At 44.3% G+C, this 13,139-nt stretch overlaps 1 protein-coding gene across 2 annotated transcripts in view; it reads left to right on the forward strand.

Moving 5' to 3' along the window:
• The window catches only part of LOC129854932 (GRAM domain-containing protein 2A-like), a 79,508-nt gene extending 66,675 nt beyond the window's left edge, over positions 1-12,833 (forward strand). The window contains exons 10-12 of one of the 2 annotated variants that reach the window (XM_055922123.1): positions 8,457-8,550; positions 9,226-9,333; positions 10,603-12,833. In XM_055922123.1, the coding sequence (XP_055778098.1) occupies positions 8,457-8,550; positions 9,226-9,333; positions 10,603-10,648 (248 nt within the window). In that variant the 3' untranslated portion in view covers positions 10,649-12,833. Of the gene's footprint in view, positions 1-8,456; positions 8,551-9,225; positions 9,334-10,479 lie in introns of both variants that reach the window. The other variant, XM_055922124.1, reaches the window with a different exon arrangement.
• Positions 12,834-13,139: the final 306 nt, after the last annotated feature.

Raw genomic sequence — 13,139 nt, forward strand, 5'->3', positions numbered from 1 at the left:
GTTTATACACACCATGTTACATTGTTTTATACACACCGTGTATTTCTATACTGTTATACACGTAAGTAGACTTACACAAACCTTGTCTCATAGGTGCCTATCTCCTGTTTCTGTAGTGTGATGCAGCTTGATGTAGAAGTACACCACCCTGGACAGGACGCTAGTCTATCTCCTGTTTCTGTAGTGTGAGGCAGCTTGAAGGTAGAAGTACACCACCCTGGACAGGACGCTAGTCTATCTCCTGTTTCTGTAGTGTGAGGCAGCTTGATGTAGAAGTACACCACCCTGGACAGGACGCTAGTCTATCTCCTGTTTCTGTAGTGTGAGGCAGCTTGAAGGTAGAAGTACACCACCCTGGACAGGACGCTAGTCTATCTCCTGTTTCTGTAGTGTGAGGCAGCTTGATGTAGAAGTACACCACCCTGGACAGGACGCTAGTCTATCTCCTGTTTCTGTAGTGTGATGCAGCTTGATGTAAAAGTACACCACCCTGGACAGGACGCTAGTCTATCTCCTGTTTCTGTAGTGTGATGCAGCTTGATGTAGAAGTACACCACCCTGGACAGGACGCTAGTCTATCTCCTGTTTCTGTAGTGTGAGGCAGCTTGATGTAGAAGTACACCACCCTGGACAGGACGCTAGTCTATCTCCTGTTTCTGTAGTGTGAGGCAGCTTGAAGGTAGAAGTACACCACCCTGGACAGGACGCTAGTCTATCTCCTGTTTCTGTAGTGTGAGGCAGCTTGATGTAGAAGTACACCACCCTGGACAGGACGCTAGTCTATCTCCTGTTTCTGTAGTGTGATGCAGCTTGATGTAGAAGTACACCACCCTGGACAGGACGCTAGTCTACCTCCTGTTTCTGTAGTGTGAGGCAGCTTGATGTAGAAGTACACCACCCTGGACAGGACGCTAGTCTATCTCCTGTTTCTGTAGTGTGAGGCAGCTTGAAGGTAGAAGTACACCACCCTGGACAGGACGCTAGTCTATCTCCTGTTTCTGTAGTGTGATGCAGCTTGATGTAGAAGTACACCACCCTGGACAGGACACTAGTCTATCTCCTGTTTCTGTAGTGTGAGGCAGCTTGAAGGTAGAAGTACACCACCCTGGACAGGACGCTAGTCTATCTCCTGTTTCTGTAGTGTGAGGCAGCTTGAAGGTAGAAGTACACCACCCTGGACAGGACGCTAGTCTGTCACAGGGCCTTACCACCAATCTATCTCCTTAATGCTGGGGTGACAAGTAGCCTAGAGGTTAGAGTGAGGTTAGGCTACTAGAGGTTAGAGTGAGGTTAGGCTACTAGAGTTTAGAGTGAGGTTAGGCTACTAGTGAGGTTAGGCTACTAGAGGTTAGAGTGAGGTTAGGCTACTAGTGAGGTTAGGCTACTAGTGAGGTTAGGCTACTAGTGAGGTTAGGCTACTAGTGAGGTTAGGCTACTAGAGGTTAGAGTGAGGTTAGGCTACTAGAGGTTAGAGTGAGGTTAGGCTACTAGAGGTTAGAGTGAGGTTAGGCTACTAGAGGTTAGAGTGAGGTTAGGCTACTAGAGGTTGGAGTGAGGTTAGGCTACTAGAGGTTGGAGTGAGGTTAGGCTACTAGAGGTTAGAGTGAGGTTAGGCTACTAGAGGTTAGAGTGAGGTTAGGCTACTAGAGGTTAGAGTGAGGTTAGGCTACTAGAGGTTAGAGTGAGGTTAGGCTACTAGAGGTTAGAGTGAGGTTAGGCTACTAGAGTTTAGAGTGAGGTTAGGCTACTAGAGGTTAGAGTGAGGTTAGGCTACTAGAGGTTAGAGTGAGGTTAGGCTACTAGAGGTTAGAGTGAGGTTAGGCTACTAGTGGGGTTAGGCTACTAGAGGTTAGAGTGAGGTTAGGCTACTAGTGGGGTTAGGCTACTAGAGGTTAGAGTGAGGTTAGGCTACTAGTGGGGTTAGGCTACTAGAGGTTAGAGTGAGGTTAGGCTACTAGAGGTTAGAGTGAGGTTAGGCTACTAGAGGTTAGAGTGAGGTTAGGCTACTAGTGAGGTTAGGCTACTAGAGGTTAGAGTGAGGTTAGGCTACTAGTGAGGTTAGAGTGAGGTTAGGCTACTAGTGAGGTTAGAGTGAGGTTAGGCTACTAGATGTTAGAGTGAGGTTAGGCTACTAGAGGTTAGAGTGAGGTTAGGCTACTAGAGGTTAGAGTGAGGTTAGGCTACTAGAGGTTAGAGTGAGGTTAGGCTACTAGAGGTTAGAGTGAGGTTAGGCTACTAGTGAGGTTAGGCTACTAGAGGTTAGAGTGAGGTTAGGCTACTAGATGTTAGAGTGAGGTTAGGCTACTAGATGTTAGAGTGAGGTTAGGCTACTAGAGGTTAGAGTGAGGTTAGGCTACTAGAGGTTAGAGTGAGGTTAGGCTACTAGATGTTAGAGTGAGGTTAGGCTACTAGATGTTAGAGTGAGGTTAGGCTACTAGTGAGATTAGGCTACTAGTGAGGTTAGGCTACTAGAGGTTAGAGTGAGGTTAGGCTACTAGATGTTAGAGTGAGGTTAGGCTACTAGATGTTAGAGTGAGGTTAGGCTACTAGTGAGGTTAGGCTACTAGTGAGGTTAGGCTACTAGAGGTTAGAGTGAGGTTAGGCTACTAGTGGGGTTAGGCTACTAGAGGTTAGAGTGAGGTTAGGCTACTAGAGGTTAGAGTGAGGTTAGGCTACTAGATGTTAGAGTGAGGTTAGGCTACTAGATGTTAGAGTGAGGTTAGGCTACTAGTGAGGTTAGGCTACTAGTGAGGTTAGGCTACTAGAGGTTAGAGTGAGGTTAGGCTACTAGAGGTTAGAGTGAGGTTAGGCTACTAGAGGTTAGAGTGAGGTTAGGCTACTAGAGGTTAGAGTGAGGTTAGGCTACTAGAGGTTAGAGTGAGGTTAGGCTACTAGTGAGGTTAGGCTACTAGAGGTTAGAGTGAGGTTAGGCTACTAGATGTTAGAGTGAGGTTAGGCTACTAGATGTTAGAGTGAGGTTAGGCTACTAGTGAGGTTAGGCTACTAGTGAGGTTAGGCTACTAGTGAGGTTAGGCTACTAGTGAGGTTAGGCTACTAGAGGTTAGAGTGAGGTTAGGCTACTAGAGGTTAGAGTGAGGTTAGGCTACTAGTGAGGTTAGGCTACTAGAGGTTAGAGTGAGGTTAGGCTACTAGATGTTAGAGTGAGGTTAGGCTACTAGATGTTAGAGTGAGGTTAGGCTACTAGAGGTTAGGCTACTAGTGAGGTTAGGCTACTAGTGAGGTTAGGCTACTAGATGTTAGAGTGAGGTTAGGCTACTAGAGGTTAGAGTGAGGTTAGGCTACTAGATGTTAGAGTGAGGTTAGGCTACTAGAGGTTAGAGTGAGGTTAGGCTACTAGAGGTTAGAGTGAGGTTAGGCTACTAGATGTTAGAGTGAGGTTAGGCTACTAGATGTTAGAGTGAGGTTAGGCTACTAGATGTTAGAGTGAGGTTAGGCTACTAGAGGTTAGAGTGAGGTTAGGCTACTAGTGAGGTTAGGCTACTAGAGGTTAGAGTGAGGTTAGGCTACTAGTGAGGTTAGGCTACTAGATGTTAGAGTGAGGTTAGGCTACTAGAGGTTAGAGTGAGGTTAGGCTACTAGTGAGGTTAGGCTACTAGATGTTAGAGTGAGGTTAGGCTACTAGAGGTTAGAGTGAGGTTAGGCTACTAGTGGGGTTAGGCTACTAGAGGTTAGAGTGAGGTTAGGCTACTAGTGGGGTTAGGCTACTAGAGGTTGGAGTGAGGTTAGGCTACTAGTGAGGTTAGGCTACTAGAGGTTAGAGTGAGGTTAGGCTACTAGAGGTTAGAGTGAGGTTAGGCTACTAGTGAGGTTAGGCTACTAGAGGTTAGAGTGAGGTTAGGCTACTAGTGAGGTTAGAGTGAGGTTAGGCTACTAGAGGTTAGAGTGAGGTTAGGCTACTAGAGGTTAGAGTGAGGTTAGGCTACTAGTGAGGTTAGAGTTAGGTTAGGCTACTAGTGAGGTTAGAGTGAGGTTAGGCTACTAGTGAGGTTAGAGTGAGGTTAGGCTACTAGTGAGGTTAGGCTACTAGTGAGGTTAGGCTACTAGTGAGGTTAGGCTACTAGATGTTAGAGTGAGGTTAGGCTACTAGAGGTTAGAGTGAGGTTAGGCTACTAGTGGGGTTAGGCTACTAGAGGTTAGAGTGAGGTTAGGCTACTAGATGTTAGAGTGAGGTTAGGCTACTAGATGTTAGAGTGAGGTTAGGCTACTAGAGGTTAGAGTGAGGTTAGGCTACTAGATGTTAGAGTGAGGTTAGGCTACTAGTGAGGTTAGGCTACTAGATGTTAGAGTGAGGTTAGGCTACTAGAGGTTAGAGTGAGGTTAGGCTACTAGTGAGGTTAGGCTACTAGTGAGGTTAGGCTACTAGTGAGGTTAGGCTACTAGTGAGGTTAGGCTACTAGTGAGGTTAGGCTACTAGATGTTAGAGTGAGGTTAGGCTACTAGTGAGGTTAGGCTACTAGTGAGGTTAGGCTACTAGATGTTAGAGTGAGGTTAGGCTACTAGTGAGGTTAGGCTACTAGTGAGGTTAGGCTACTAGTGAGGTTAGGCTACTAGTGAGGTTAGGCTACTAGAGGTTAGAGTGAGGTTAGGCTACTAGTGAGGTTAGGCTACTAGTGAGGTTAGGCTACTAGAGGTTAGAGTGAGGTTAGGCTACTAGAGGTTAGAGTGAGGTTAGGCTACTAGAGGTTAGAGTGAGGTTAGGCTACTAGATGTTAGAGTGAGGTTAGGCTACTAGAGGTTAGAGTGAGGTTAGGCTACTAGTGAGGTTAGGCTACTAGAGGTTAGAGTGAGGTTAGGCTACTAGAGGTTAGAGTGAGGTTAGGCTACTAGTGAGGTTAGGCTACTAGATGTTAGAGTGAGGTTAGGCTACTAGATGTTAGAGTGAGGTTAGGCTACTAGATGTTATAGTGAGGTTAGGCTACTAGATGTTAGAGTGAGGTTAGGCTACTAGATGTTAGAGTGAGGTTAGGCTACTAGTGAGGTTAGGCTACTAGTGAGGTTAGGCTACTAGAGGTTAGAGTGAGGTTAGGCTACTAGTGAGGTTAGGCTACTAGATGTTAGAGTGAGGTTAGGCTACTAGATGTTAGAGTGAGGTTAGGCTACTAGATGTTAGAGTGAGGTTAGGCTACTAGAGGTTAGAGTGAGGTTAGGCTACTAGAGGTTAGAGTGAGGTTAGGCTACTAGAGGTTAGAGTGAGGTTAGGCTACTAGATGTTAGAGTGAGGTTAGGCTACTAGAGGTTAGAGTGAGGTTAGGCTACTAGAGGTTAGAGTGAGGTTAGGCTACTAGTGAGGTTAGGCTACTAGAGGTTAGAGTGAGGTTAGGCTACTAGAGGTTGGAGTGAGGTTAGGCTACTAGTGAGGTTAGGCTACTAGAGGTTAGAGTGAGGTTAGGCTACTAGTGAGGTTAGGCTACTAGAGGTTAGAGTGAGGTTAGGCTACTAGAGGTTAGAGTGAGGTTAGGCTACTAGTGAGGTTAGGCTACTAGATGTTAGAGTGAGGTTAGAGTGAGGTTAGGCTACTAGAGGTTAGAGTGAGGTTAGGCTACTAGAGGTTAGAGTGAGGTTAGGCTACTAGTGAGGTTAGGCTACTAGAGGTTAGAGTGAGGTTAGGCTACTAGAGGTTGGAGTGAGGTTAGGCTACTAGTGAGGTTAGGCTACTAGAGGTTAGAGTGAGGTTAGGCTACTAGTGAGGTTAGGCTACTAGAGGTTAGAGTGAGGTTAGGCTACTAGAGGTTAGAGTGAGGTTAGGCTACTAGTGAGGTTAGGCTACTAGATGTTAGAGTGAGGTTAGAGTGAGGTTAGGCTACTAGAGGTTAGAGTGAGGTTAGGCTACTAGAGGTTAGAGTGAGGTTAGGCTACTAGAGGTTAGAGTGAGGTTAGGCTACTAGAGGTTAGAGTGAGGTTAGGCTACTAGAGGTTAGAGTGAGGTTAGGCTACTAGAGGTTAGAGTGAGGTTAGGCTACTAGAGGTTAGAGTGAGGTTAGGCTACTAGATGTTAGAGTGAGGTTAGGCTACTAGAGGTTAGGCTACTAGAGGTTAGAGTGAGGTTAGGCTACTAGAGGTTAGAGTGAGGTTAGGCTACTAGTGAGGTTAGGCTACTAGAGGTTAGAGTGAGGTTAGGCTACTAGAGGTTAGAGTGAGGTTAGGCTACTAGATGTTAGAGTGAGGTTAGGCTACTAGTGAGGTTAGGCTACTAGAGGTTAGAGTGAGGTTAGGCTACTAGATGTTAGAGTGAGGTTAGGCTACTAGATGTTAGAGTGAGGTTAGGCTACTAGAGGTTAGAGTGAGGTTAGGCTACTAGAGGTTAGAGTGAGGTTAGGCTACTAGTGAGGTTAGGCTACTAGATGTTAGAGTGAGGTTAGGCTACTAGATGTTAGAGTGAGGTTAGGCTACTAGAGGTTAGAGTGAGGTTAGGCTACTAGAGGTTAGAGTGAGGTTAGGCTACTAGATGTTAGAGTGAGGTTAGGCTACTAGTGAGGTTAGGCTACTAGAGGTTAGAGTGAGGTTAGGCTACTAGTGAGGTTAGGCTACTAGATGTTAGAGTGAGGTTAGGCTACTAGTGAGGTTAGGCTACTAGTGAGGTTAGGCTACTAGATGTTAGAGTGAGGTTAGGCTACTAGTGAGGTTAGGCTACTAGATGTTAGAGTGAGGTTAGGCTACTAGATGTTAGAGTGAGGTTAGGCTACTAGTGAGGTTAGGCTACTAGAGGTTAGAGTGAGGTTAGGCTACTAGAGGTTAGAGTGAGGTTAGGCTACTAGAGGTTAGAGTGAGGTTAGGCTACTAGAGGTTAGAGTGAGGTTAGGCTACTAGATGTTAGAGTGAGGTTAGGCTACTAGATGTTAGAGTGAGGTTAGGCTACTAGAGGTTAGAGTGAGGTTAGGCTACTAGAGGTTAGAGTGAGGTTAGGCTACTAGAGGTTAGAGTGAGGTTAGGCTACTAGATGTTAGAGTGAGGTTAGGCTACTAGATGTTAGAGTGAGGTTAGGCTACTAGTGAGGTTAGAGTGAGGTTAGGCTACTAGATGTTAGAGTGAGGTTAGGCTACTAGATGTTAGAGTGAGGTTAGGCTACTAGATGTTAGAGTGAGGTTAGGCTACTAGATGTTAGAGTGAGGTTAGGCTACTAGTGAGGTTAGAGTGAGGTTATTCTACTAGATGTTAGAGTGAGGTTAGGCTACTAGATGTTAGAGTGAGGTTAGGCTACTAGTGAGGTTAGGCTACTAGATGTTAGAGTGAGGTTAGGCTACTAGAGGTTAGAGTGAGGTTAGGCTACTAGATGTTAGAGTGAGGTTAGGCTACTAGAGGTTAGAGTGAGGTTAGGCTACTAGAGGTTAGAGTGAGGTTAGGCTACTAGTGAAGTTAGAGTGAGGTTAGGCTACTAGATGTTAGAGTGAGGTTAGGCTACTAGAGGTTAGAGTGAGGTTAGGCTACTAGTGAGGTTAGGCTACTAGAGGTTAGAGTGAGGTTAGGCTACTAGATGTTAGAGTGAGGTTAGGCTACTAGAGGTTAGAGTGAGGTTAGGCTACTATTAGGTTAATTGATACAGTGTTATTTGGGATTGGATTTGGGTTATTGATACAGTGTTATTTGGGATTGGATTTGGGTTATTGATACAGTGTTATTTGGGATTGGATTTGGGTTATGGATACAGTGTTATTTGGGATTGGATTTGGGTTATTGATACAGTGTTATTTGGGATTTGATTTGGGTTATTAATACAGTGTTATTTGGGATTGGATTTGGGTTTATTGATACAGTGTTATTTGGGATTTGATTTGGGTTATTAATACAGTGTTATTTGGGATTGGATTTGGGTTTATTGATACAGTGTTATTTGGGATTGGATTTGGGTTATTGATACAGTGTTATTTGGGATTGGATTTGGGTTATTGATACAGTGTTATTTGGGATTGGATTTGGGTTATTGATACAGTGTTATTTAGGATTGGATTTGGGTTATTGATACAGTGTTATTTGGGATTGGATTTGGGTTTATTGATACAGTGTTATTTGGGATTGGATTTGGGTTATTGATACAGTGTTATTTGGGATTGGATTTGGGTTATTGATACAGTGTTATTTGGAATTGGATTTGGGTTTATTGATACAGTGTTATTTGGGATTGGATTTGGGTTATTGATACAGTGTTATTTGGAATTGGATTTGGGTTATTGATACAGTGTTATTTGGGATTGGATTTGGGTTATTGATACAGTGTTATTTGGGATTGGATTTGGGTTTGGGTTTATTGATACAGTGTTATTTGGGATTGGATTTGGGTTATTGATACAGTGTTATTTGTGTTGTTCATTGGATTCGTTCTGGCATTTTTAGATTTGTTGATTTTAGTTATTATTTATTATTTGTTTACTTGTTACTGTTAGGAGACAGTAACACATGTATTTTGCTTCACCCTATAACATCTGCTGTGTTGTGTGCAGAGCGGAGTCTGGAGACAGGGAAGATCCTCCGGACAGAGCCAGTACCACAACTGGGCCACATGGAGTACCAGCTGCTCAAGTTCTTCATCCTGCTGTGAGTACGGGACGGACCAACCTGGTCCCAGATCTGTTTCTACTCTCGTGGAATGCCGCAGAGTTTCCCCACACTCGCTCCTAGTGACCCCAACGTTTAGTTTTTTTTGCCCTAGAAAGACACAGCTGATTTAAATAATCAAAGTTTAATGATTAGTTTGTTATTTGAATCAGTGTTAGGACAACTGATTTGAATGTAGTGTTAGGACAACAAAAAACTAAACTTGTCCCGCTTAGGGTCCCCGGGACCGAGTTTGGAAAACACTCGGCTAAGGCATCTCTCATTGTATTATACACATACTGTCATACTGCCACCTGCTGGCCGTAATTATTTTCACACGTTCATATTACACTTAGCTATTACACTGACATATTACATATCAACCTATGAGTTGAGAAATGGATCATTGGTGGAGTATAGGCCTACTGTGGATACCTATACCCCTATACCCCAGGCCCATGTTGGCCACGGTTAAGGACATACATTGTAGATTCATAATATTACATTGTATTTTATTATACCCTCTAAACTTATTCCACCCCTTGGACAAAATGAGTTTCATCTGATGCTGTTAATAGTATATATATTTATATTTTGAAGTGCCTCCACTGACCCCACTTTGAGAACCCCTGTGGTAAACAATGTGGTCATTGTGCGGGTGTCTGTCTCCTTCAGTATCGTCCTGCTCGTCATGTCCTCCTGTTACCTGGCCTTCCGTGTGTGTTGTCTAGAGCAGCAGCTGTCCTTCCTCAACACACATCCCACAATGCCCATGAGAGAGAGGTGAGGGACACACACACACACACACACACACACACACACACACACACACACACACACACACACACACACACACACACACACACACACACACACACACACACACACACACACACAAGAGAGAGGTAAGTGTGTATCTTCACTCTTTCACACATATACACACTTCCTCTGTTTGACCCATGAGCGTCACCTTTGTCCCCCAGTTCCTTTGAGCTCATTTCCCATCTCAACACAGGGCTGAATGCTTAGAGCTCATTTCCCATCTCAACACAGGGCTGAATGCTTAGAGCTCATTTCCCATCTCAACACAGGGCTGAATGCTTAGAGCTCATTTCCCATCTCAACACAGGGCTGAATGCTTAGAGCTCATTTCCCATCTCAACACAGGGCTGAATCCTTTGAGCTCATTTCCCATCTCAACACAGGGCTGAATCCTTTGAGCTCATTTCCCATCTTTTTTTTATTATTATTTTTTTTTTTATCCCATTTTCCCCCCAATTTTCGTGATATCCAATCGCTAGTAATTACTACCTTGTCTCTTCGCTACAACTCCCGTACGGGCTCGGGAGAGACGAAGGTCGAAAGCCATGCGTCCTCCGAAGCACAACCCAACCAGCCGTACTGCTTCTTAACACAGCGCGCCTCCAACCCGGAAGCCAGCCGCACCAATGTGTCGGAGGAAACACCGTGTACCTGGCCCCCTTGGTTAGCGCGCACTGCGCCCGGCCCGCCACAGGAGTCGCTGGAGCGCGATGAGACAAGGATATCCCTACCGGCCAAACCCTCCCTACCCCGGACGACGCTATGCCAATTGTGCGTCGCCCCACGGACCTCCCGGTCGCGGCCGGCTGCGACAGAGCCTGGGCGCGAACCCAGAGACTCTGGTGGCGCAGTTAGCACTGCGATGCAGTGCCCTAGACCACTGCGCCACCCGGGAGGCCCTCATTTCCCATCTCAACACAGGGCTGAATGCTTTGAGCTAATTTCCCATAGCAACACAGGGCTGAATCCTTCGAGCTAATTTCCCATAGCAACACAGGGCTGAATGTTTGCTGTATAGTCATATTTTATTAGATAAAACATTGCTTCCCCACTTCGAGAGGAGATATTGCTGTTGCTATGCCAACGTGCATGTTTGTCTCTTCCCAGGTAACACTTGCTGCATGCTGCGTCAACATTGGACAGATGGTCTGTCAGTCACGGAGGTTCTCCTGGCGATTGGGCAAACAGAGACTCTGTTTGTTTATCTGTTCACTCTGTCCCACCCTGTAGGTGTGGAGAAGTGCCCTGCTGGTTCAATGAAAAGACAATGACTTGAGAAAATCCAAGACCTGAAGCCAAAACTGCAGTTAAATAGACAGTCCAATAGGGGGTGCCAGAGAGACAAGAATCCTCTTGTCGCTCCCTAGAAAGACTATGGACTGCAGACAAAAGACTGGAATGGAAGGAGGAGGATAGAGGAGGATTGGAAGTAGACGACTACAGAGTAGGTATCAATGGGACAGTGCCAACGGAGTTCACCTGACCTTTGACCTCAATGTCCTTGTTTTACTCAGATTCTGCCAAGGAACTTTACAATACCAGTCAACTGATCAGACACTTCCGCGTCCAGGATTTTAGAGACAGAGCCTTTTGTCAGAGACAGAGCCTTTTGTCAGACAAACAGAGCCTGTTGTCAGACAATCAGAGCCTGTTGTCAGAGACAGAGCCTGTTGTCAGACAAACAGAGCCTGTTGTCAGAGACAGAGCCTGTTGTCAGAGACAGAGCCTGTTGTCAGAGACAGAGCCTGTTGTCAGAGACAGAGACGTTGTCAGAGACAGAGCCTGTTGACAGAGCCTGTTGTCAGAGACAGAGCCTGTTGTCAGACAAACAGAGCCTGTTGTCAGAGACAGAGCCTGTTGTCAGACAAACAGAGCCTGTTGACAGAGACGTTTTCAACAGGAATAAACTGTACCCAGTAGGAGAGTTGCTACGAGAGAGACTGAAAAAAGATTGAATATGAGAAGGCATTCCGATCAGGAACTCAACCTGACCTGGTCAACCATTTCCAACCGTAGCCCACCTTGCAGTGTTTACTGAGCATGGTCACTGAGACATAACCACTCCTGAAACACTAAGGAAAAATAGAAACCATTCCAATGGACACTATTATCAGAGGTTTAACATTTCTGTCAGAATTTGAAGATGCTGTGCTAGAGTTATAGCTGTCTTGTCATGCCAACTGAAAACATGATACTGTGTGTGTCAGGTGAGGTTGTGAAAGTGTGTATGTATGTGTGTGTCTTGTGTGTGTTTGAGTGTATTAACCATTATTTGTGTGACTTAACAAGTGGCTAGGACTGTCTCAAGGTAGTTGGTAGCTTCTCCATCTGATAAGCCATGACGTCTGCGTCATGTCATGTAATACTAGATATTGACTGAATTGTATAGGGATTGTCTGTGACACTGTGTTGGATGGAGTGGAACATTGGAAGTGAACTGCGAGAAAGCAGTGAAAGTATTCAGAGAGAGAGAGGAAAGAAAGACAGAGACAGAGAGACAGAGAGACAGGAGACAGAGAGAAAGAGAGCGAGAGAGAGAGAGGGGGAGAGAGAGACGAGACAGAGAGAGAGAGAGAGAGACAGAGAGGAGACAGAGAGTAGAGAGAAAGAGAGCGAGAGAAAGAAAGAGAGGGAGAGAGAGAGAGAGAGGGGAGACAGACAGAGAAAGAGACTCAGGTTGACAATGAATGTCGTTGCTGTCCACTAGCCCTAATGTTCCATGAGGTGGAGGTGTGTACTACAAATATTATACTATTCCATGTGGAGGAGGTGTGTACTATAAATATTGTAATATTCCATGAGGAGGAGGTGTGTACTGTAAATATTATAATATTCCATGAGGAGGAGGTGTGGACTATAAATATTATAATGTTCCAAGAGGAGGAGGTGTGTACTATAAATATTATATTGTTCCATGAGGAGGAGTTGTGTACTATAAATATTATACTATTCCATGAGGAGGAGGTGTGTACTATAAATATTATATTGTTCAATGAGGAGGCGGTGAGTACTATAAATATTATAATATGCCATGAGGAGGAGGTGTGTACTATAAATATTATAATATTCCATGAGGAGGTGTGTATTATAAATATTATAATATGCCATGAGGAGGAGGTGTGTACTATAAATATTATATTGTTCAATGAGGAGGAGGTGTGTATTATAAATATTATAATATTCCATGAGGAGGAGGTGTGTACTATAAATATTATAATATGCCATGAGGAGGAGGTGTGTACTATAAATATTATAATGTTCCATGAGGAGGAGGTGTGTACTATAAATATTATAATATGCCATGAGGAGGAGGTGTGTATTATAAATATTATACTATTCCAAGAGGAGGAGGTGTGTACTATAAATATTATAATATTCCATGTGGAGGAGGTGTGTACTATAAATATTATAATATTCCATGAGGAGGAGGTGTGTACTATAAATATTATAATATTCCATGAGGAGCTGTACTATAAATATTATAATATTCCATGAGGATGAGGTGTGTACTATAAATATTATAATATTCCATGAGGAGGAGGTGTGTACTATAAATATTATAATATTCCATGAGGAGGAGGTGTGTACTATAAATATTATAATATTCCATGAGGAGGAGGTGTGTACTATAAATATTATAATATTCCATGAGGAGGAGGTGTGTACTATAAATATTATAATATTCCATGAGGAGGAGGTGTGTACTATAAATATTATAATATTCCATGAGGAGGAGGTGTGTGCTATAAATATTATAATATTCCATG

The sequence above is a fragment of the Salvelinus fontinalis genome, chromosome 5 (genome assembly GCF_029448725.1).
Source record: "Salvelinus fontinalis isolate EN_2023a chromosome 5, ASM2944872v1, whole genome shotgun sequence".
NCBI lineage: Eukaryota > Metazoa > Chordata > Actinopteri > Salmoniformes > Salmonidae > Salvelinus > Salvelinus fontinalis.